This window comes from Mobula birostris, chromosome 3 (assembly GCF_030028105.1).
Source record: "Mobula birostris isolate sMobBir1 chromosome 3, sMobBir1.hap1, whole genome shotgun sequence".
In the NCBI taxonomy this organism is placed as follows: Eukaryota; Metazoa; Chordata; class Chondrichthyes; order Myliobatiformes; family Myliobatidae; genus Mobula; species Mobula birostris.
In genome coordinates, this window is record NC_092372.1 from 31,408,515 (window position 1) to 31,433,818 (window position 25,304).

The 25,304-nt window shown below is 40.9% G+C and overlaps 1 protein-coding gene across 3 annotated transcripts in view; it reads left to right on the forward strand.

Moving 5' to 3' along the window:
- npr3 (natriuretic peptide receptor 3) overlaps positions 1-25,304 on the forward strand; it is an 88,850-nt gene that overhangs the window by 17,090 nt on the left and 46,456 nt on the right. For all 3 annotated transcript variants that reach the window (XM_072252434.1, XM_072252435.1, XM_072252436.1), the window contains exon 3: positions 3,993-4,165. In XM_072252434.1, the coding sequence (XP_072108535.1) occupies positions 3,993-4,165 (173 nt within the window). The remainder of the gene's footprint in view (positions 1-3,992; positions 4,166-25,304) is intronic.

Here is a 25,304-nt window from a genome sequence, read left to right on the forward strand (position 1 = left end):
AATAATTTACAATATGCACCTTGATAGTGAAGCACTAAGCAATGGATTTTTTTATTCAGATGGCAGGTTGCAGCCATTCACTCACTTCCTGAAAATGTCTACAGACAATGGTCTGCTTTCTTTTCCTCCTCCCATCTTCAGGTAGTGGCTGTAATTTCTTTGCAGCCCCATCTTGTGGAGGAAGAAATCGTCCTCCTTTGCTCTCTCAAAAATTCAAAAGTAAATTTTATACCAAAGTACATAACTGTGACCATACCCTACCCTGAGATTTATTTTCTTGCAAGCATTTACAGGAAAATAAAAAATACAATAGAATTTATGAAAAAATCCTATACATAAACAATGACGGACAAACAAGAGCATATTCGCAATTTGCGAACAGATTTCAGGAGCGTAATCTATTTGTACATTGTGGAGATCCTGTATTATCTTGTGGTGATTTTCATAGCACTCCTCAATTTCATTATCGTCCACAGGTATGAATATTTTATTGATTGCAAAACTGTAATATAAATGGCTAATACAATTGTAAATTGTCCCAGTACCGTGGTTTCAGGAAATTCTTATTCCACCTTTAGCTCCCCTCTCACCTCTTTTCACTTCGATATGGACCTATTTTGTTAGTTATAGAACATAGAACATAGAATAGTACAGCACAGTACTGGCCCTTCGGCCCACATTGTCGTGCCGACCCTCAAACCCTGCCTCCCATATAACCCCCCACCTTATTATTATCATCCACATCATTGCTATAGATGATAAACAACAATGGACTTCGCACCAATCCCAGTGGCACTCCACTAGTCACAGGCCTCCAGTCAGAGAGACAATTATCTCCTACCACTCTCTGGCTTCTCCCACAAAGCCAATATCTAGTCCAATTAACTACCTCATCTTGAATGCTGAGCAATTGAACCTTCTTGACCAACTTCCGATGGAAAACCTCATCAAATGCTTTGTTAAAGTCCATATAGACAAAAACCATTGACTTGCTTGTTGTCTTCCAGTGTTGTCTGCTCTGTTAATCCTAATTTTCTGAAAACATAGTGCAAGCAGCTGCTTTTGAGTTCCTTATTCAAATGCCCTTTCTCAAAGTATGAATTTAAATAACATGTACATGTTCAGGTATCATCTATTTTGGAGTGAGGAAGACGACCTGAGAGCAAAGTATTAAGTGCATTAAAGAAGCTATTTAGTTGAACCTTCCAAACAGAAGCAATTGCCTCTTTTGATGCACACTGGAAGCCCATTCAATCTCATACAATAGATGTCCAGCAGGCAATAGACAACTCCTTCAATTTAACTCCAGTTTATGTCTACACACTTGTGTACATTGTGGAAGGAACTGAAGAGAAGGTTAGAGTCAGAATCAGATTTAATATCAATGCAAAAAAATTGTTGTATTGTGGCAGCACTACAATGCAATACTTAAAAAAACTATAAATTACAAGAAGTATATTTACAGATAATTCAATAAACAGTGCAAAAATAGTGAGGTAGTGTTTAAGGGTTGGTTTGTTCTCCATTCGGAAATATGATGGTGGAGGGGAAAAAGCTGTTTCTACAACAGTGTGTGTCTTCAGGCTTCTGTAATGAGAAGAGGGCATATCCTGGGTGTGGCTGAAGCAGAAATTATATTCAGTTTCTGCAAGGAAATTGTAATGATAATCATCTGTATTGAAAGTTCTATATGGGTATTTTAATAGAAGGGCCAAAATTTTAATTCTATCCAATAAATGACAGTACAGGTATAGACAAAACTAGGTATTAAGCTGTTAACCAGCCTTCACAAAAAGCATCTCTTCTCTATATGCTCAAATGGGTCTAATTATAGACTAGTTATTGCACTGAGCTTATAGTCAAGAGATCTGGACTAATGATTTGGAGATAGAAATTTATGACAGCAGAGGAATTTCAAATTTATCAGTGAATTAAATCTGGGATTAAAAAGCTTGGACCAGTAGAAACAAACTCATCTGGTTTATTACTGTGTTTTATTTCATCTGGCATATAACTGCTCTCCATTCAGTTCAAAGACAACTGCAGAAGAGCAATAAAAACTGCTCTTGCCAAAGTTACCCTCATTCCACGAATCAATAAAATAACTCACTTCCAGATCTACAAAATATTGTCATAATATAGTCTGTAGCAGTAGAACGCTACTGTGCAGTCAGTATCTCTGTTTAATGCATTGCCTGCTAATTTTAGTATACTCTGGACTCCATATTTAAGCAGATTGATCTGAGTAGCAAGTTGTTCCTTCTAGGCTCCTGATGACTGTATGATAAAAAGACATTGCAGCAGAATTAAGCCATTCAACCCATTAAGGCTGCTCTGCCATTTCATTATGGATGATTTATTATCCTTCTCGAACCCTATTCTCTTGCCTTCTCCCCATAACCATTGACACCCTTAATCATCAAGGACCTATCAACCTCCACTTTAAATATAAAATTCTAAGAGTTCAAGGTTCAAAGTCAAATTTATTATCAGAGTACATACATATGTGTCACCACATACAACCGTGAGATTCTTTTTATGTGGGCATACTTAGCAAATCTATAGAACAGTAGCTGTAAACAGGATCTGTAAACTGCAAAGATCAGAAACTGTAAACTGTAAACAAACTGTGCCAATGTAGATAATAAATAAATAGCAATAAATAATGAGCATGAAAAGACAAGATAAGAGAGTTCTTAAATGGTGTAGTTATCTCCTCTTGTTCAAGAGCCTGATGGTTGAGGGGTAGTAGCTGTTCTTGAACCTGGTGGTGCAATACCCAATATATTAAATGTCTTGACCTCCATAGCTCTTTATGGGGATGAATTTCACAGATTTACCACTCTCTGGCTAAAAATTCCTTTCCAAATCTGTTTTAAAGGAACTGATGCTAGCAGATAACATAAGCAACAAATTGATGTGGTACTCTCAAGCTGCAGCTTTTGTCAGTGAAGGCATTATGCTAATAGGTCATGAGGCGCAAATTTGTCATTGGAAAAGCAGCAAATGCAGTAATATGATTAGCACCAGAAAGTAGTTGACACTGATTCCCAGTAGGTTCTGTTTCACCTGGAAGTGATTTCAAGCTGGCATTAACCTATTGTGGTCAATTTGATTCTTGAGCAATTTGCACAAAAAAAGACACAAATTGATCTAGTTCTCCATTACAATAACCAAGGTTTTGGTTCATTATTGTCACAGATACCAAGATATAGTGAAGTTTGTCTTGCGTACTATTAATACAGAATAAATCATACACAATGCATTATGCTAGGATAAGTTAATACAATAACGAAGCAGAATAAACTGTAATTTTTTTAACCAAAAAAGTGCAGTGCAGGTCAATGATAACGTGCAAGATGATAACGAGGTAGATTGTAAGGCCAAGAGGAAGATTCTGAAGCTCAGAGTTCATCTTATTGTACAGGAGGTCTTTTTAATAGTCTGCTAACAGTGGGATAGAAACTGCCCTTGAACCTGCTGGTACGTGCTTTCAGGCTTTTGTACCTTCTGCTTGATGGGAGATGGGGGAAGAGAGAATGGGTGAGAGGGTGGGTAAGGTCTTTGATTATGCTGGTTACATCACTCAGGCAGAATCCACAGAGGGGAAGCTGGTTCCTGTGATGTGCTGAGCTGCGTCCACTTCTCTCTCTGCAGTTTCTTGTGGTCATGTGCAGAGCAGTTGCCATGCCAACTGACCTTCTGTAAGATAATGTGATACACAGAAGCCCTGTTATTATCTTCTATGTCTATTCTATACCATTAAAGTAAAACATTTACTTATTGTAATTTTGTTGCTAGCAGTAATCACATTTATAGTTAATCAATTTCTTGCACTTTTTTGCCAGCTTTAGGTGTAACACATAGCTGATTTTAAATAAATTAATATTTATATTAATTAATTATTTTAAGTAACTGAAGTAGATAATTATATTCAAACAGTAAAATAAGATTGTATTATTATAAAGTAAAATCTTTTATTTTCTTCTTAGGAAATGGCTCATGGAAACAAGGAGATAAATTTGATCTTGAAGCAAAACAAGCTTACCAGTCACTTCAGACTGTGACTCTACTGAAGACGGCAAAGCCAGAGTTTGACAAGTTTGCTGCCGATATGAAAAACAGATCGCTCCATCAGTATGATTTGACATATGAAGATGATAATGTACGTAAGTCTGTCATTTAATTTAAAGAAATTTAATTGTTCTATTGTTCTAACAGACACTTGGTTCTGGAAGGTGAATGATAGAATCAATTTAGGTTGATTTGTGAATGTATCCAGCGGCAGACTAGGACAGTGAACCAGACAAAACAATATCTGAGAGTTACTTCATCATTTTTTAGCACAGTGAAATAATTTCTTTAATAAATTAAATGTAGGACAGAGTGTATGGTGGCTGCAAAAACAATGCTGATTTATATTATAAATATATACTTCGGAAAAAATGATGAGTGTAATCTTGAAAATTTTTGATAACTGGCAGGAAAACTTCTTTGTCCAAGACCCTCAAATTTACAATATGTCTATTAAGGCCATCAAGAATGGAAAGCTAGAAAATAGTGTATGATTTTAGAAAATTGCCTGTTTGCATGTTATAATTGTCTGTTTGAAGATTGATTCTATCTCAAGTGATTGATACAGACTGTTGTTTGCTCGGAGTCATAGAGTCTTTCATCATAGATTCTCCAGATGATTGATACCACCCCACATATGTAAAAAATTCATTTTATTAAAACAAAAATAAAATAATCAGTAATAACTTGTGCTGTTCATGGAAGATTTTATGTTTGAGTATGTGGGTGAATTTTGACTGGAAACTGAAGAGCATGCTGACTTGCTTTTTTTTAAAATAGCTAAAGCAGAAATGTTATGTCAGTTTGTAAAGGATACCCTCTGAGCTTCATCTTGAAGTGTACATGGGGTTAGTGCTAAAGCTCTTCACCACGGAGCTGGATTTAGACTTAGTTATTTTTTAATATTTATTGCTCCTGCTATCTTTCGTTTCTTTCTTGCTTTCATGGCTACCCAGAGAAGAAGAATTTCAAAGTTGTATATTTTGATAATGAATGAATCATTGAAATACTGCACAGAATGACCCCTTCGAGCCATGCCGTCCAGCAATACCTGATATAACCCTAGCCTAATCACAGGACAATTTATAATGTCCAATTAACCTACCAACTGGTACATCATTGGACTGTAGGAGGAAACTGGAGCACCCAGAGGAATCCCATACAGTCACAGGAGGTGCAAACTCCTTACAGACAACAGCAGGAATTGAACCCAGATCACTGGCATAGTAAAGTGTTGTGCTAACCACTATGCTACCATGCTACCCTATGTAATTCCTATGAAATTTTTATGTTGGATCTTTTCCAACGATTGGAGGGGCATTCAAATTAAGCACTAATTTAGGGCTATGTACGAGGGAAGGGTTAGATTAATGTTACAGTAGGTTGTAAGATCAGCTCAACATCAAAGACAAGAGGGCTTTTAATGTGCTGTAGTATTCTATGTTCTAATTAGAACATCCAGAATAAGAATCAGGTTTAATATCATTGGCATATGTCATGAAATTAGCTGTTTTGCTGCAGCAGTACAATGTAATACATAATAAAAATAACTATAAATTTATGACTATAAATAAATTATGTATATCTGCTTATCAGAAGTTTGCTTAACAGAATACAGACTGATAAGCAGGCACTGGTCAACCAAACAGACATAGTAATACTGGATAAGGAACAGTAATAGATGAGGCAATCCCAAATGACAGTAACTTCAAGAAGAAAGAATATGAGAAGCTGGAGAAATACCAGGGCTTGAAAGAGCAGATAGAAAGGATGTGGATGGTTAAAGCCAGAGTAATCCTGGTGGTGATAGGAACACTTGGAGCTGTGACACCTGGACTGGGAGAGTGATTCCAACAAATCGCAGGAACAACATCTGAGATCTCGGCCCAGAAGAGCACACTACTAGGAACTGCAAGGGTACTGCATTGACCCCTCAAGCTCCCAGGCCTCTGGTTGAGGACCTGAGATTGAAGAAAAAAAATACACCTACACACCACCCATAAGAGGTGAGAAAAGAATATATAAATTAAATAAGTAGTTCAAAAAGAGAGAGATAAAACTTTGAGGCAGTGTACATTGGTTCATTATCCATTCAGAAATATGATGGCAGAGAGGAAGCAGCTGTTCCTAAAATGTTGAGTGTGTATCTTCAGGCTTTTGTTCCTTGTCCCTGTTGATAGCAATGAGAAAAGGGCATGTCCCTGGATAAATCTTCAGAAATATTAACACCAGGAACTTGAGACTACTTCCCCCCCTCCCCTTTCCAAAGCTGATCCCTCGATGTGTGATCTCCTGACTTCCCCTTCTTGAAGTCCACAATCAATTTTTTTGGTCTTACTGATGTTGAGTGCAACACTCACAACGCGCTGGAGGAACTCAGCAGGTCGGGCAGCATCCGTGGAAAAGATCGGTCGACGTTTCGGGCCGGAACACTTTGTCAGGACTGAGGTTGAGTGCAAGTTTGTGTTGTGACACCACTCAACCCACTGATGTATCTCTCTCCTGTACACCTCTTCACCACCATCTGAATTTCTGTCAACAATATTCTGTTAACATTGGCAAATTTATATCTGGTGTTTGAGCTGTGCCTAGCCACAAGATGTAGAGGGACCAATGCAGTGGATCCTTGCGGTATGCCACTGTTGATTGTCAGCAAGGAGGAGATGTTATTTCCAATCTGCACAGACTGTGGTCTCCCGATGAGGAAATCAAGGATCTAGTTGCAGAGAGAGGTACAGAGGTCCAGGTTTTGGAGCTTGTTGATTAGTACTGAGGGTGGGATGGTGTTGAACACTGAACTGTGTTCAATAAACAGCAGCCTGATGTAGGTATTGTTGTTTTGAGGTGGTGAAAGGCTGAGTGGAGAGCCACTGATATTGCATCCATAGTAAACCTATTGTGGTGATAGGCAAATTGTAGTGGATCCATGTCCTTACTAAGGCAGGAGTTGATTTTAGCCTTGACCAACCACTCATCACAGTAATTGTAAGTGCAGCTGGGCAATAGTTGTTGAGGCAGCTCACCCTGCTCTTCTTAGGAACTGGTATGATTGTTGCCCCAATGAAACAGTTGGGAACCTCCCATTGCAGCAGTGAGAGATTGAGGGAAAGGAAATTATTGGCCAGTTAGCCTGACCTCAGTGGCTGGGAAGATGTTGGACTCTATTATTAAAGTTTAAAGTAAACTTATTATCAAAATACATATATGTCACCATATACAACATTGACATTAATTTCCTTGTGGGCATACTCAATAAATGTAATAACCATAATATAATCAGTGAAAAACTGCACCAACTGGGTGCACAACCAGTGTGCAAAAGACAACAAACTATGAAAATGCAAAAGAAGAAAAAATAATAACAAATAAATAAGCAATAAATATTGAGAACATGAGATGAAGAGTCCTTGAAAATGAGTCCATAGATTGCAGGTACATTTCAGAGATGGGGCAAATGAAGTTATCCCCTTTGTTTCAAAAGCTTGAAGGTTGAGGGCTAATAACTATTCCTGAGCTTGATGGTGTGATCCATGAGGCTTCTGTACCTTGTTCCTGATGGCAGCAGCGACAAGAGAGGATGACCTAGGTGGTAGGGGTCCCTGATGATAGATGCTGCTTTTCTGTGACAACGCTACATGTAGATGTGGTCAATGGTGGGGAGGGACTTACCTGTTATGGACTGGGCCGTCTCCACTACTTATTGTGGGATTTTCTGTTCAAGGGCATTGGTGTTTCCATACCAGGCTGTGATGCAGCCAGTCAATACACTCTTCACCACACACGTACAGAGGTTTGTCAAAGTTTTAGATATCATGCTGAACCTTCACAAACTCCTCAGGAAGTAGAGGTGCTTCCATGCTTTTTTCAAAATTGCACCTACGCGTTGGGCGAGTACAGGTCTTCTGCAATAATAACACCATGGAATTTAAAGTTGCTGAGCTTCTTTACCTCTGATCCCCGATGAGGACTGGCTCATGGACCTCTGGATTCCTCCTCCTGGAGTCAATAATCATCTCCTTGGTCTTGCTGGCATTGGGTGATGGCACCATTCAGCCAGATTTTCAGTCTCCCTCCTATACGCTGACTCATCACTACTTTAGATTCGGCTTACGACAGTGGTGTTGTCAGCAGACTTGAATATGCCATACAGTCATAGGTGTAAAGCAAGCAGAGCAGGAGGCTAAGCACGTATCCTCACGGAGGAACACCTGTGCTGATGGAGATTGTGGAGGAGATGTTGCCAATCCAAACTGACTGGTGTCTGCAGGTGAGGAAATTGAGGACCCAAGGAGATATTGAATCTGTGGAATGCTCAGACTGCAGTGGAAGCCAAGTCTATGGGTATATTTAAAGTGGAAGTTGATAGTATCCTGATTGGTCAGGGCATCAAAGGATATGGTGTGAATGCAGGTGTATGGGGTTGAGTGGGGTCCAGCGTCAGCCTTAATGGAATGGCGGAGCAGACTTGATGGGCTGAATGGCCCAATTCTTCTCCTGTGTCTTATGGTCCAAAGGATGTGCCGGCCTTGGGAAGAGTCCAGAGGAGGTTCATGAGAGTAATCCCTGGATTATTCGCTGTTGGCTCTGGGCCTGTACTCACTGGAGTTTACAGGAATGAGGGTGGGATCTGATAGAAACATATTGAATATTGTAAGGCATTAATAGATTGGACGTGGAAAAGATGTTTCCTATAACAGGGGAGTCTAGGACCAGCATGTGCAGCCTCAGAATAGAGGGATGTCCATTTGGAACAGATAGGGGAAAAAATTCCTTTAGCCAGAGGATGGTGATTCTGAGGAATTTATTGCCACAGACAGCTGTGTAGGCCAGGTCATTGGGTGTACTTAAGATGGAGGTTGACAGGTTCTTGATTAATCAGGGTGTCAAAGGCAGGAGAATGGGATGGAGAGGGATAATAAATCAACCATGATGGAATGGCAGAGCATACTCAATGGACCAAATGGCCTAATTCTGCTCTTTTGTCTTGTGGTCTTGTGGACTGGAAAATTGCAAATGTCACTCACTCCATCCTTCAAGAAGGGAGGGAGGCAGAAGAAAGAAAATTATAGTCCTTTTAGAATGACCTCAGTGGTTGGGAAGATGTTGGAGTCAATTGCGAAGGATGAGGCTTCAGGGTACTTGGAAGCACATGATAAAATAGGCCAAAACCAGCATGGTTTCCTAAAGGGAAAATCTTGCCTGACAAAATCTGTTGGAATTCTTTGAGGAAATAACAAGCAGGAGAAACAAAAGAGAATTGTGTACTTAGATTTTCAAAAGGCCTTTGCCAAGGTGCCACAAGGTGCCAGATTATCTGGCTGGTTATTAGAAGGAAAAATATAACATGGATAGAGCAAGAGGCAAAGAGTTGGAATAAAGGGAGTCTTTTCTGATTGGCTGCTGGTGACTTGTGGGGTTCCACAGGGGTCAGTATTGGGACCGCTTCTTTTTATGTTAGAACATAACAAATATGAGCAGGAGTAGGCCATCTGGCCCGTCAAGCCTGTTCTGCCATTCAATAAGGTCATGGCTGATCTGGCCACGGAATTATCTCCACCTGCCTACCTTTTCCACATAACCTTTAATTCCCCTACTATGCAAAAATCTATCGAACCTTGTCTGAAATATATTTACTGAGAAAGCCTCACTGCTTCATCGGACTGAGAATTTCACAGATTCACCACTGTCTGGGAAAAGCAGTTCCTCTTCAACTCTGTCCTAAGTCGACTCCACCAAATCTTGTGTCCATGTCCCCTGGTTCTAGTCTCACCTACAAGTGGAAACAACTTTCCTGCCTCTATCTTATCTATCCCTTTCATAGTTTTATATGTTTCTATGAGATCTCCTCTCTTTCTTCTGAATTCCAGCAAGTACAGTCCCAGGTGACACAATCTCTCCTCATAGTCTAACCCCCTCATCTCTGGAATCAACCTGGTGAACCTCCTCTGTAATGCCTCCAAATCCAGTATACCCTTCCTATGTTGTATGTTAGTGATCTGGATGACTGAATTGATGACTCTGTGGCCAACTTTGCAGGTGATACGAAGATAGGTGGAGGGGTAGGTAGTGTTGAGGAAGCTGTGGGGGGGGGAGCTGCAGAACGACTTGGACAGATTAGGAGAATGGGCAAAGAAATGGCAGATGGAATACAGTGTCGAAGTGTATTGTCACGTAGTTTGGTAGAAGGAATAAAAGCCTAGACTATTCTGTAAGCGGGGAGAAAATTCAAATATCTGAGGTGCAAAGGAACTTGGAAGTCCTCGTGCAAAATTCCCTGAAAGTTAATTTACACGTTGAGTCGGTGGTGAGGAAGGTAGATACAATGTTAGCATTCTTTTTGAGATGACTAAAATATAATAACAAGGATGTAATGCTGAGGTTTTAGAAGGCACTGGTGAGGCCTCACTTGGAGTATAGTGATCAGTTTTGGGCCCCTTATCTAAGAAAGAATCTGCTAATATTGGAGAGTGTTCAAAGAAGGCTCACAAAAATGATTCAGAGATTGAAAGTCTTATCATATGAGGAGTGTTTGATTGCTCTGGGCCTGTACTCATGGGAATTTAGAAGAACGTTGGGGGGGGGGTGGGATCTCATTGAAACCTATTGAATGCTGAAAGGCCTGGAAAGAGTGGCCTAGACTGATGATTTAGCCAGAGGGCAGTGAATCTCTGGAATTCATTGCCACAGGCGGCTGTGGAGATCAAGTTATTGAGTGTAGTTGAGGTGGAGGTTGATAGATTCTTGATAAGTCAGGGCATGAAAGGCAGGAGAATGGGGTGGAGAGGGAAATGGATCAGCCATGATCAAATGGTGGAACAGGCTCAATGGGCTGAATGGCCTAATTCTGCTCCAATGTCTTGTGGTCGAAATTACACAACAATTTTTCTTTGGAAATGTTTGTTTACACTACCTTAAAAATGGGCAATAAGAAACAAATCTGTTGCAAATGTTTTAAGCCTGTGGACTGGTTTTGCTATAGACATGGCAGTACAGTGGTGTAGTGGTTAGCATGACACTTACTGTACCAGCAACCTGGGTTTGACTCTACTAGTGTCCATAAGGAGATTATACATTCTGCCCGTGACCATGTGTTCCTCACGGTCTCCGGTTTCTTACCACATTCCAAAGACATACGGGTTAGTAGTTTATTGAGTCTGTAGGTGAGTAGGTTACATGGATGTAATTGGGCGTTTGCAAGCTCTTTGGCCCAGAAAGATCTGCTGCCATGCTGTATTTCTAAGTAGATAAAAAAAGTGAAGGACCTCTGGAAAACTGAGTGTGTGGTAGCTTACATTTTTTTTCCCATCTATGTAAATTGATTGCAAATAATGGCACAGCAAGGATAGAATTTCACAGTCTTCTATTCCATGTGTTCGTAGGGGAGAGATTAGAAGATTTCTTCACGTGGAAGGTAGTGATGTAGAAAATATTTTGCATTTGGGTATTAATGGAGTCATAGATCATTATTAATTTGAAGTAAAACAGCTAAATGAACGTCTGAAGTTCAGCTCTGTCTGGGGAATTTATTTCATTCTAGTTTTCATTGCTGAAGTTTAGAATTAAGTGCACATTTATAACTGAGCCTGCTTTTGACATGTGTAATCCAATGTCTGCATTAATAAAGACTATTAATATGAGTGTAATATACATTCAAGTACAAAAAAGATTACAAAGATAGTGTAAACTTTCTTAGTTCTTTGGAGCTTGACATATTCAGCACAAAGTTAATTTTTCAGATTATAAGGCAATTGTCAAAAATTCCAGTGAACAATAAAGAGTGTTTATTTTTAATATAGTGAATTCATTCATCATCTGGATGGAATCATTGCCTGAAAAGTTAATGCAAGCAGATCACATGGTGACTTTCAAAGAGAGTTGGAACTAAGTTTGAAATAGAGAAATGTTCAAGGCCACTGGGCAAGAGAGAACAAGGGACCCATTGGATATTGCTTTCAAAGACTACATAGACACAATGATCAAATAATGTCCTTCGACCCTTTATGACTGTGCACATGGAATTTTGTAATTGTATATACAGATCTTTAAATCAAGCCGTTGAAAATACATAAAATAAAATAACTGTTTGAGTCATCTAGAGATACTGTACGTTTCGTAAGTCCAGAGAGACTACATGCAGGTTAATATTGACAAGGGGTTAGCAACCCCTTGTGTACAACTGTGTGGTTGGGAGTTAAAACAGCTAGAACTGTTCACTTTATCAGCAAAAAAGCATTAGTACGTCTCACTATGTTTGCCTATTTAGGGTCATTCTACCCATTACTGTATTAGTTTGTGAGGTTATCTGTGCAACTACTCACAGTTATAACTCTCCGGCTCCAGATGATGAGTCATCCAGACTGGCTAATCATTAATGGTGACCTGAAGTGCTGCAGAACTGCCGAGTTTTGATAACAGATCATCGAGTTTGCCAGAGCTCAGTGGTGTAGCGGTGAGCTTCATGCTATTACAGCACCAGTTGAAAGGTCGGGGTTCGATGCCTGCTGCTGCCTGTGAGGGGCTTGTACAATCTCCCCACGACTGCGTAGGTTTCCTCCCACATTCCAAAGAAATAAAGGTTAGGGTTAGAGAGCTGAGGGCCTACTATGTTGGCACTGGAAGCGTGGCAATGCTTGAGACCGCCCAATGCAGTCCTTGCTGATTTCATTTGACCCAAGCGACCCATTGATATACATGTGACAAGTACAGCAAGTCTTAAAAAGAGAAAATTTATAGAATTACATAGAATTACACAGAAGTTACACTCGGGGAACAAATCATTCAACCCAAGTAGTCAAAGCACCACACAAGCCTTCCTCCCAACCTGCTTCGTCTAGCCTTGTTATCATCATCAAAAAAAAAAGTACAACAAATACTGGAAATCTGTTGGGAACTAGTGTATGACTCTGTGGGCTCCGGTCCAGGTGCTGGTCAATGGGACTAGGGAGAATAATAGACTCACACAGAATAGATGGGCCAGAAGACTTGTTTGTGTGATGTAGTGCTCTGCGATTCTCTGCTGGAAATATCTAGCTCCATAAGCAGTAGCAGCAAAGAAAGACGTTTAATTACTGTTTCAGGCTGATCAGAACTTTTGAACATGCTCTTCCATTATAAAAGTAGACTATGCAAGGAACACTCAGCAGGTCAGGCGCCATTGGTTGAGGACAAAGGTTGAGGTGTGTGGGGGGTTTGGTTGAGAGAAGCAGGGCCAATGATTTTGTTCAAGGGCCCTTCACCTGAAATGCAGAAGTGAAAAAAAAATTGATTTCATAATCAATTCATAAAATCTGTAGATGCTGGAAATCTGCGCAACGCACACAAAATGCTGGAGGAACTCGGCAGGCTAGGCAGCATCTAGGAAAAGAGTACAGTCAACGTTTTGGGCCAAAACTGTTCAAGGTTTGATTTTAGTTTGCTGGAAGGCAGAGCAGTGGAGCGAATGGAGGGAATTCCTGTGACTTCCTGTCAACTTTGGTCTCATCCGAACTGGAAATGGGATAACCAATGAAGAGTTTTACAGAGCACAATTCATTTTTAATATCAAGAGAGTGCCTTCAGTGTGAGAGAGTTTATTTATTGCGGGAGGAGCCTATGCCACTTCAAGAAAGCTTTACAGCACAATGCTACATTTTTGACGGTAGAACAGTGAGCTGTCACATTCTACCCACGTGTCGCATGGCTTTTACTCGGCAGGTCAGGACATGAATATCTTTGTGATATTGACATTTGCATATGTTGTGACTCACACAGTTCAGACAGACTATCCTGGTAAGCTGTTGGATGGATCTCCTGCAGAGAAAACTGGTAAAAGCTTCCCTGATTGGTAATTAGTTTCCTCGAGCCCCTGAACCATGCTTCAGTATGGCAGTCACTCTTGCTTTTATTTAGTCAGTGATGTAATAGCTTTTATACTCTATTCTGTTGTTATTTTGTTCATATCTGTGTCCCTCTTCTACTTTCTTCCCATCACAAAGTAGCCACTGATGCTGGATGGACCTCACCTTCCGTCTTTATTAACTACAGCAATCTGGGACCTTAATTTTTTAGGTTTCTGAATAAATAAAGAGATACTTAGAGCCAAATAAACTTGAAATTACACTCAGTAGCCACTTGTACCAAATAAATGGCAACTGAGTGTATTTTGTGGTCATCTGTTGTTGCGACCCATCCGCTTCAAGGTTCAGTATGCTGTGCATTCAGAGATGCTCTCCTGCACACCACTATTGTAACCCGTGGCTATTTCAATTACTTTCACCTTCCTGTCAACTTGACCCAATCTGACCATTCTCCTCTGACCTCTCTCATTAATGAAGGTGTTTTTGTCCACAAAACTGCTGCTCACTGCATTTTTCTTTGTGTTATTTGCCCCATTGTCTGAAAACTCGAGAGATTGTTATGCATGAAAATCTCAGGAGACCATCATTCTTACCTGATCGGTATTCAAAATTGTTTAATTTAATTTCCTACACACAAATGTAAAGGGAAATGAAATAATTGTTACTCCAGATCTGATGCATTGCAAAAAACCCCCACAAAAGATAAAGTAGTGACGTTTGGGGGTGTGGCGGTGGGGTTAGTGGGTGGAGGTGTTGATCACATTACTGCTCGGGGAAAGTAACTGTTTTTGAGTCTGATGGTCCTCCCTGATGGGAGTGGGACAAATAGTCCATGAGCAGGGTGGGTGGGATCCTTTATGACATTACTGACCCTTTTCTCCGGCACCTTTCTGTATATGGGTCCTTGATGGCGGGTTGGCTGAGGTCAGTGATGCATTGGGCAGTTTTGACTGTCCATTGTAGAGCCTTCCTGTTTGCCACAGAGGGGTGAATATGTGCCGCCGTATTCACCAATTCAGGGGAAATTAGTGATGTACAATAAACAATTAATAAAAGCAAGCCTTTGATGCTACCTGGAGATACAGTAATGAGTTTATCAGGTTTGATAGTATCAAGGAAGGGCAGTACAAATGAAGTGCTGAAGTAAGGAGTATTGATACAGTAAACACGACGGCTTTTTCCGCTGAAGTGAGGCGAGACCAAACCTGGAGGTCATAGGTTAAGGGTGAAAGGTGAAACATTTAAGTGGAAGCTGAGGGGGAATTTCTTCACACGGTGGGTAGTGCAAGTGTGGAGTGAGCTTCCAAGAGAAGCAGTGAATGTGGTCTTCAACATTTAAGAGAAGTTAGGAGAGGTACGCTGGTGAGAGGGGTATGGAGAGCTGGAGTCCAGGTGTGGGTAGATGGGACTAGGCAGAATAATATTGACATGGACTAGATGGTCTGAAGGGCCTGTTTCTGTGCTGTAGTGCTCTATGGCCTTATGACTGTATCAGTTAGGGTCAGTCCAGCAATTTGGATTTCAACCAGTTAAGAAAGGAATAATCTCTTTGTTTTCAGGGAACTCAAACATTTCACTACAAATGATGCACTTTTCATTTGCAAATATTGTTGTAACAAATAAGAAGTCAGTAATGATCAGACGTAATCTATTTCAATGTCAATGATTAAAGAACTAAATTGGCTAAGATGTGTGGTGATGAATTTCCTCCATTTTTCCAAAAGATTATCTACCTAAGTTGAATCTACCCAAGTTGACAAGCATTTAATTTACTGTCATATCCTAAAGTCAGCATCTCAGCAGTGTAAAACTGAACTGACAGCTGAGATTTTAATTTCCAAGCTTTGCCATGAGGTTTGAGAACATTTTCTTCTGACTCATGGGTGATCATGTTACCATTTACACCACAGCTGACATATTAAAACCCACAGTACTATAGCTTGTTTGACCAGAATCAAAAGTTCAAAAGACTATTACCACTCAGTGAAATGGAATAAAACTCATTCATTCTATGATTTGGTCCAGAATTGCAAACCTGTGCTGCCTCCTTTTTCTTTAGCTGTGGGCCACGCAGAACCATTTGATTTGTAACTTTGTTTTAATTCAGCAAAACTCAGTAGCTGAAGTAAGTACTTAGAAAAAGAGCAATATGGCAAGGATTAATTAAGACCATTTAGAATGTACATTTCAATTACACTCGGAATTCTTTAAAGAAATACAGTTTAACTGATACATCCAGCCATTTCATTTCAATTCGATTTAAGTGCATTAGCACACAGATGGAGGGGGTTTGTGACTGCCTGCAGCCCTGCAGTTGACGCATGACAATGACAATTATATCAGAATTATTCAATATAACCTTTACTTATCTAACATCCCACAGATGTCACAAAGCAATATGCTGGCTGGCACAAATGGAAGAGCTGAAATATTCTCAACCATAGAAAAATGCTTTTCTTTTTTTCATTGCACATAAAAAAATTGTGCTTTGGAAGCTAACGTCAGGGGGCTTTCAAAGACAAATGGGTAACACTCACAACACGCCAGAGGAACTCAGCAGGTCAGACAGAATCCGTGGAAACGATCAGTCGACGTTTCGAGCCGGAACCCTTCGTCAGGACTGTAGCGGGAAGGGGCAGAGGCCCTATAAAGAAGGTGGGGGGAGGGTGGGAAGGAGAAGGCTGGTAGGTACCAGGTGAAAAACCAGTAAGGGGAAAGATAAAGGGGTGGGGGAGGGGAAGCAGGGAGGGGATAAGCAGGAATGGTGAAGAAGGAATAGGGGAAAACACAATGGGTAGTAGAAGGAGGCGGAACCATGAGGGAGGTGATAGGCAGCTGGGAGAGGGGGCAGAGTGACATAGGGATAGGGGAAGGGAGGGGGAGGGAATTACCGGAAGTTGGAGAATTCTATGTATATACCAAGGGACTGGAGACTATCTAGACAGTATATGAGGTGTTGCTCCTCCAACCTGTGTTTAGCCTTATCATGGCAGTAGAGGAGGTCATGTATGGACATATCTGAATGGGAATGGGAAGCAGAATTGAAGTGGACGGCTACTGGGAGCTTCTGTCTGTTGTGGCGGACGGACCGGAGACAAATGGGTGACTTTTCAGAAGGACTTCTGTTTCTTGCAGAAATGTGTCTCCAAGACATTCCGTGCACCACTAATCTTCTGGTCATACCAGTCAGGGACCTGTGCTAATATTATTTTGTGACTCTATGTGCCAGCATAACAATATGTGCTGTGTGACTGTATTTGCCTGTGTGTACGGTATTTCGCACCTTGGCCCTGAAGGAACACTGTTTCATTTAGCTGTATACATGTAATGGTTGGACGATGATTAAACTTGAACTTGAAATATGGTGCGAGCTCAAGAAAATCAGGTATATTTTAAGTATTAAATTAGCATTCAGATAGCAAATATGAGTGGCCAGATATGGCTGGATTTTAATAAGAGGTGTTGTGATGGTAAGCATTTATACTACTCATTTGCAGTAGAGAATAAGTTCATAAAAGAATGACACTATGTTATCGATAGTGTTTGACATTACAAATATTAAGTTATAAGTGCCTTTAAATGCATGCCAAGCTAAAGGATGCAAAAGCCGTGAGATCCAGGATGTGAGGAAGAGGCTGCACTTGTTCAAGTGTTTAGCTAAGTGAGTCGTTAATCTTAGTAATGTGCAAGTTGTTGAGGCTCAAGAGAAGGCCAATTACTTTCAGACAGGAAAAGAGGAAATGTCAGATGGCCAATAAATCATAAGCAGCCTGGCTTGACTCCCGTTGGCTGTGATAAGGTCCTCAATATGGTGAAGGTGCATGTACGGATATAAACTAGAACAATAAACAAAACTAACCAAGAAAAAAATGTTACACAAATTCCTTTTAATCTGACTGCAATAGGTAATTTTATCAAAAATTCCTTGATTGGTTCAAGTGCTTGTCTACCTGGGCTTGTACATTGGAAACTACAACAGCAACTCCCAGAAGCTTCCATCTAATGATTTCATTTAAAAGTAATGAGTGGAAAATGAGCAGAATGGTTTGGTCGTTCTTTTGCACATTGGTTATTTGTCAGTTATTATATGTAGTTTTCATTGATTCTGTTATATTTTTTGTTCATCTGTAAATACCTGCAAGAAAATGAATCTCAGAGTATACACATATGTACTTTGATCATATAATTACTTTGAACATGAACTTTTTGAATTTTCGGAGTGCTAGATTTATCTATAGCTTCTGATTGGCGCATCCAGTGAATGATTCACCAGTACAAGTGAGAACATGAAGTTCTGTAGGTGTTACATCACACAACCCTTTTTCAATCAACATAAGTCAAAATAGATTAACTGGGAATGTCATCTGTGGGACCACATCACGCAAAATAGCTGCAATTGCCTTAAGTGGTAATACATCATAAATTGAAGGACAGTTTTTGCAAACGGTATGAATTTCAGAGTTAGAGTATAATTCTCAGATGCATTTATATACTACATTTTGTGCTAATGAATTTCTAAGAAAATAATACTACCTGTGGTACAAAGTCTGAATCTCACAGAGGTCAATTGAAATAACTGAGGTAAATTTCATTCTTGAACTATTTGGGTTTAATAGCTGTCCAGCAGCTTTCATGGTCAGCAGATGTATTTTTAACTTCTCTTGGTGAAGTAGGAATTCAATATTTTTTTGGAACTTGCTCACAAGTTCTCTTTAACCACTCCATTACTTTTGTACCTGTGCTTAGAAGCATGATAAAAAAAAACAAGATTAAAAAAATTAGTCTGACATATTGGGACCTGGCTACACTACTTTCCCCATCAACAGCGATATGCATATACAACTCAGCAAATTTAGTTAATCAAATTTGTGTCGGCGACACAAACAGAATCTGGAGGAACTCAGCAGGCCCAGCAGTATCTGTGAGAAAGAGGAAGCAGTCGATGTTTTGGTTCGAGACCCTTCATCAGGACTGGAAAAAAAGATGAAAAGTTAGAGCAAGAAAATGGGGTGAGGAGAGGGAGAAGTACAAGGTTGTAGGTGATAGGTGAAACTAGGAGAGGGGAGGGGTTGAAGTAAAGAGCTGGGAAGCTGATAGGCGAAAGAGATAAAAGAAGGGCTGGAGAAGAGGGAATCTGATAGGAGAGGGTAGAAGACCATGGAAGAAAGGGAAGGGGGAGGGGCAGCAGAGGGAGGTGATGGGCAGGTTAAGGAGATGAGGTGAGAGAGGGAAATGGGAATGGTGAAGGTGGGGCATTACCGCAAGTTTGAGAAATTAATGTTCATGCCATCAGGTTGGAGGCTATCCAGATGGAACATAGGTTTTGCCCATCCAACCTGAGAGTGGCCTCACTGTGCTTTGGCGAAGCGATTTGTATGTTCAGTTTTAAAACAAAAAAGTAAGGTAAATCAAAGCAGAAAGAAAATGTAAATCAGAAATCATTTTACTATTGAAGCACATGTTTTCTTTCAAGAAAAAGTTAGCTGTAAATGTACCCAAGTTTGGGATGTGACTTCCGTCATTCAGCAATGAAACTCTCTGGAATCTGTGGAAAACATTACATCATGCTGATCTCTTGTTGCCCTCTGTGATAAATGGGGATTTAACAGGTATGCTAATAAGTTACAACCCCATTTGTAACTAATTTGCTGCAAAGAATGTCGAAACATATCAAATCATAAATGCGTGACTTGTTCTTTCATATATTTAAGGCAAGCGCTGACTACTGATAGACAGGCTTTTGTGCCTCCTGCAATTATAATAGGAAGGAATTCTTCAGAATGACATTGGATAATTTGTCACAGTGAATGGCTCCTTTCAGTGGTCAGAGTGCCATTGAAGCAGGATTATACCAAATTAACTGAACAAAGTATGGTGCTGCCTAAACTGCATTTTCAAGAGCATAGTCTAAGATGATTATTCTCATCCTTTCATCCATAACTTAAGCAGAACGCTTGAGTTAAGCATTTGCATTGAAGCACAGAAAAGTGTCCTAAGGGTCAGAGCGATTTCTTGTATTAAAGCATGGTTAAGGAATGCAGAATTTTAATTTTTATTTAACCATGCAATACTGTAAGGAAAGCATCATAAAAACATAAGACGAAGAATGAAATAAAGCGGAGAATCTTGGAAACACTCAGCAGGATAAAGAGCAGCGGTGGAGCGAAAAACAGAGTCAACGTTTCAGTGAACTTAAAACAAAACAGTCATTTCACAGATGATAAGTGCTTTCAGAATTTTGTATTTTCACTTCTGAAGTTGTGGTAGTTTGTTCAGGAGGACCATTAATTTTTGCATCACATCTACATGGAGCTCTCAGTGCAACCATCCAGAATCTATGCAGGATTTTGTATGTATGCTGAAGGGCCCCATCACTTTCTCACCATCTCAACACATCAACATTGACACTTCAAATTTGTTGTGTATGTCAGTGAGAAGTTCCTATGCACCTCAGTTTAAAATGACGGTAACTATTGTATGTCTCTTTGTTCAAGACTTTCTCACTAATAGAAACATTTTACATCTACCCTCATCCAGGATCTTACTGTATATATTTCTGTAAGATCATTCCTCATTTTTCTAACCTCCAAAGAATCTAAATCAAATTTTTCACCACTTTTGAAAGGACAATTCTAAAACCCATGCTTGTGAATCTAAACTGCCTCTGGCACCAGTATATCGCAATGATGCTCTTGGCGGTTTTTACTATCCGCTGTAGGGTCTTGAGGCCTGATGCTTTGCAGCTTCTCGATCAGCCATATAGGACACACTCGATGGTGCTCCTGGAAAAAGTTGTTAGAATGGGGGCGGGGCAGCCTTGCACACCTCAATTTCCTCAAAAAGTGTAGTTGCTGCTGTGCCTTCTTGACTAATGAGGAGGTGTTGTGGCACCAGATTAGATAGTTTGCTATGTGCACACCAAGGAACTTTGTGATCTTCACTCTCTCTGTGGCAGAGCCATTGATGTGCAATTGAGAGAGGTCGATCTCCACCTTCCTGAAGTCTATAATCAACTCACTTTTGTCTTGTCCACATTGAGACACAGGTTGTTATTCTCACACTATTTGACAAGCCTCTCTGTATGCGACTCATCGTTGTTGCCAATGAGGCCAACCACTGTTATACCATCAAGTGAACTTAATGATGCAGTTTTGAGCTGGATGTATTAGTGGAGTCATGAGTCAGTAGCATGAAAAGTAGTGGGCTGAGCACAGAGCCCTGGGGACACCAGTGCTCAGTGTGACAAAGCTTGAGGTATTGCTGCAAACTCAGAATGACTGGAGTCTTTCTGTCAAGAATACCAAGATCCAGTTGCAGAGAGGAGGATTGAGTCCTAGATTGGACAATTTCCCTATCAACCTCTGAGGGATGATCCTGTTAACTGCTGAGCTAAAGTCGATGACAACATCCGAGCATATGAGGCATCATTTAGGAGGGACAGGACCGAATGGAAGGCTGAGGCTACAGTTTCATCAGTGGATCTGTTTGAGCAATAGGCAAACTGGAAAGGGTCCAATGTAACTGCAAACAAGAGAAAATCTGCAGATGCTGGAAATCCAAGCGGCACACAGCAGATGCTGGAGGAACTCAGCAGGTCAGGCAGTATCTATGGTAAAAGGTACAGTCGATGCTTTGGGCCGAGACCCTTCGGCAGGACTCAGAGCAGCAGAGATCACAGAGGGGGGAGCAGTGATAGAGGGTTTCACTGAACTCCCGTAGAAGGGAAGATTTAAACTTCTTCAGGGTAGGCACCCCTGGAAGAGACTTTGCAGTTTGTAACCCAATCGCAAGCAAGAGAAATTCTGCAGATGCTGGAAATCCATGCAACACACAGCAAATACTGGAGGAACTCAGCAGGCCAGGCAACATCTATGGTAAAAGGTACAGTTGATATTTCGGGCCGAGACCCTTCAAAGCTCTTTCCCACTGAAGTGTCTTGGCTCGAAATGTCGACTGTACTTTTTTCCATAGATGCTGCCTGGCCTGCTGAGTTCTTCCAGCATTTTGTCTGTGTTGCAAAGTAACTGGAAGGTAGGATTTTATAAGATCCTTTACCAGCCGCTCAAAACACTTCATGGTTGTTGAAGTCAGTGATTCTGGGTGGTAATCATGTAGGCCAGTTACTGTTGCTCTCTTTGGCACCAGAATGATGGTGGCTGCCTTGAAGTCTGCAGGGGCAGTGGATGGCTGCAAAGAGATGTTAAAGGTTTTCGTTAAGGCCCCTGTTAGCTGGGCCACACAGTCCCTCAGCACCTGACCCGTTATGGGATGTTGTCTGGTTCCACAGCTTTATGTGAGTTTACCCTGGCTTAGATTCTCCTCACCTCAGCTGTGGCCTCATATGATGCCTGCTTCTCATAGGAGAGGGGACTTTCCTCAACGTCGCAACATTTATTGCATCAAATCTTGCATAGAAGACATTCAGCCTATCAGGAAGGGAGGCTTTGTCGTTGTTGATGCCTAGGGTGGAATTGTCATCTTTTGTGGTTTGTATGTTTGTACGTGCACCGCGTGTCACAAAATTTGCTGTGAATTTTGGGTGAGTACCCACACTTTGCCTTCCTGATGGCACAGGCCAGCACGGCTCTTGCTGGCCTTACAGTCATCTTATCCCCAATCTGAAGAAAGCACGCTGATCCCTAAGCAGTGCACGAACCTGTGCAGTCAGCCGTGGTTTCTGATTTGCACCGGCAACGCAGTATTTAATCAGGGTAATGTCCTCAATGCATTTTCCTTTGTGGGCAATCCCTGATCTGACATATTCACAAGAGAATCTGCAGATGCTGGATTTCCAGAGCAACACTTGCAAAATGTTGGAGGAACTCAGCAGGTCAGGCAGCATCTATGGAAATGAATAAACGACTGGCGTTTTGGGCCGTAACACTTTATCAGGACTGGGTCTGATTAATGAAGTGTCTCCTCCTGAAATGTCAACTGTAAATTAATTTCCATAGACGTTGCCCGGCCTGTTAAGTTCCTCCACCATTTTATGTGTGTTATCCATCGATGTTGAGGTGCTGATCATAGGTAGCCGCCTCCATGAATATGCGCCATCCATGTGTTTGAAACGATCCTGCAGAACTGAGGTGGCACCTTCTGGCCAGGTCCTGATCTCTCTGTGAACCGGTTTGGCTCGTTTAATCAGTGGTCTGTAGGCAGGGATCGTAAGAAAATAGTTATGTAGTTTGAGTATCTGAGTGGGGGCAGGGGGCAGTCTTGAAGGCTCCACGAATGTTGGTATAGACCAGATCTAATATATTCTCTCCTCTGGTTGTGAAGATGACATGCTAGTAGAACTTTGGCAGGACTGTTTTTAAGTTGGCATGATTGAATTGACCAGCAGCCATAAAGAAACCACCAAGGTGAGAGGCTTGGAGGTTGCAGGTGGTGCTGTGGAGCTCCAGCAGTGCTTCCCAGCACTAGCATGGGTGTGGGAGGGATGTAAACAGCAACAGTCACAATGGCAGCGAACTCCCTCAGTAAGTAAAAGAGACTGCACTTCACTATTGAAGATTCTGTCTGCGGTGAGCAGTGGGACGTTACTACCAAGGCATTCACACACTAGCTGCTATTGATGTAGACACACAGACCTCCTCCACAGGTCTTATCGGAGGTCTGCACTGACACATTCAAACTCCCTTCATAAATTTCTCCATTCATGGATTTCCTTTCATGATTCTAATAGTTTTCTCAAAAGCAATTATTTTGTTTTGACTTTTAATAGTTTTTCTTAACATTTTCTCCAGTGGATGATGTGCACTAATTACATTCCTTTTTACAGTTCATAATCAATATAAAGATTTCAAAAACTCAGAATCAGAATCACATTTAATGTCACTGGCATATGTGGTGAGATTTGTTAACTTTGCGGTAGCGGTACAATGCAATACATGATAATACAGGAAAAAAACTGAATTACATTAAGTACATATATGTATATTAAAAAGTTAAATTAAGATAAGTAGTTCAAAAACAGAAATTTGAAAAGAAGTAGAGAGGTAGCGTACAATGTCCATTCAGAAGTCGGATAGCTGTTCCCGAACTGCTGAGAGTGTGCCTACAGACTTCTGTACCTCCTTCCTGATGGTAACAATGTCCTGGGTAGTGGGGGTCCTTGATGATGGAAACCGCTTTTCTGAGACTGTGGTTAATTTTGATGAATTAGGGTTTATTTTAAAGAGATCTCAGGAGAGATGCCCTAGCTATGACTCTGACAAGTGCAGCATGCTGTATGTATATTGCTGAATCATAAAGCCCAGCGTAACAGAGTTGAACCCAGTGATGTCTTTGATGAACAATGACTTTTGAAGTGTTATTGCTTCTCTCAGCACTCTGCCCAAGGAAAGTGTTCTCATTCACAAATACTGTACAATAGCTATTATGGAAAATGTGTAGGGACACGGGGTGAGGAAGAGGAGAGTTTGGCGGTTCTCTCTGCTGTCTGACAGCCTGTTAACTTCAATTGTCCTCATTTATACTTGAAGAATACCACTTGGATATAGATCTACACCTGCTAATTTCATACAATCATGATTCAAACTGAGCACAGGCTTATTTTTTTATTTATCTGACATATTGTGAAAAAGATGCAGAAAGGCAACAATTAAAATAACAATTGTGTGGAGCATTTTGGCATACAATTTTGAAAACAGAGTAATTTCACATAATTTGAGCTATTAGCTTGTGCTCTTTAATCTTCCATAAGTCACATACAAACTAAATATAAAACTTCCAAGATTTAACAGATGTGAAATGTTTTCTGTTGTCTTCTGTTTGTTTGTTTAATCAGGGCCAAAAACAGCAAGGATAGAGTTCACTAAAGCAAGGAGTTCGAGTTCAAGTTCAGGTTTAATTGGCATTCAGCATACACATAACTACAGCCAAACAAAACAAGTGTTCCTCTGGGGCCAAGGTGCAAAATACAGTACTCCCCATCAGACAAAGCACACAACACATAGCACATGTAGTTACAATGGCAGAAAAACAGACATTCCCAAGAAATAATACAGCCCCAGTCCTTGAGTGGCACAGCCTGTAGATTGATGGTGCATGCGATGTTGTCCGGGAGCTACAATTCTGCAAGAACAAACGCACAGCAGTTCCTCATCACACCTTAGTGCAGTTAGTGCGGATGAACACAATCCAACTTGTCTTCCACTGACTGAACACTGGGGGGCAGCACCAGTGAGAGGGGCCACCCCATAATCAGGCAGATTCCAGCATGCCCGCAGAGGCCTCTGCTCTCACCCACACTGCCTCTGGTGTCTCCTCTCTTGGGTGGCAGCAACAGGCTACATTCATTGCAGCACGAGGGCCTGGGCCGCTGTGGTAAACCATATATATGTGGTAACTGGGTTAACTGTCTGGACACACCCCTCTGCTGACTGCCCCTGT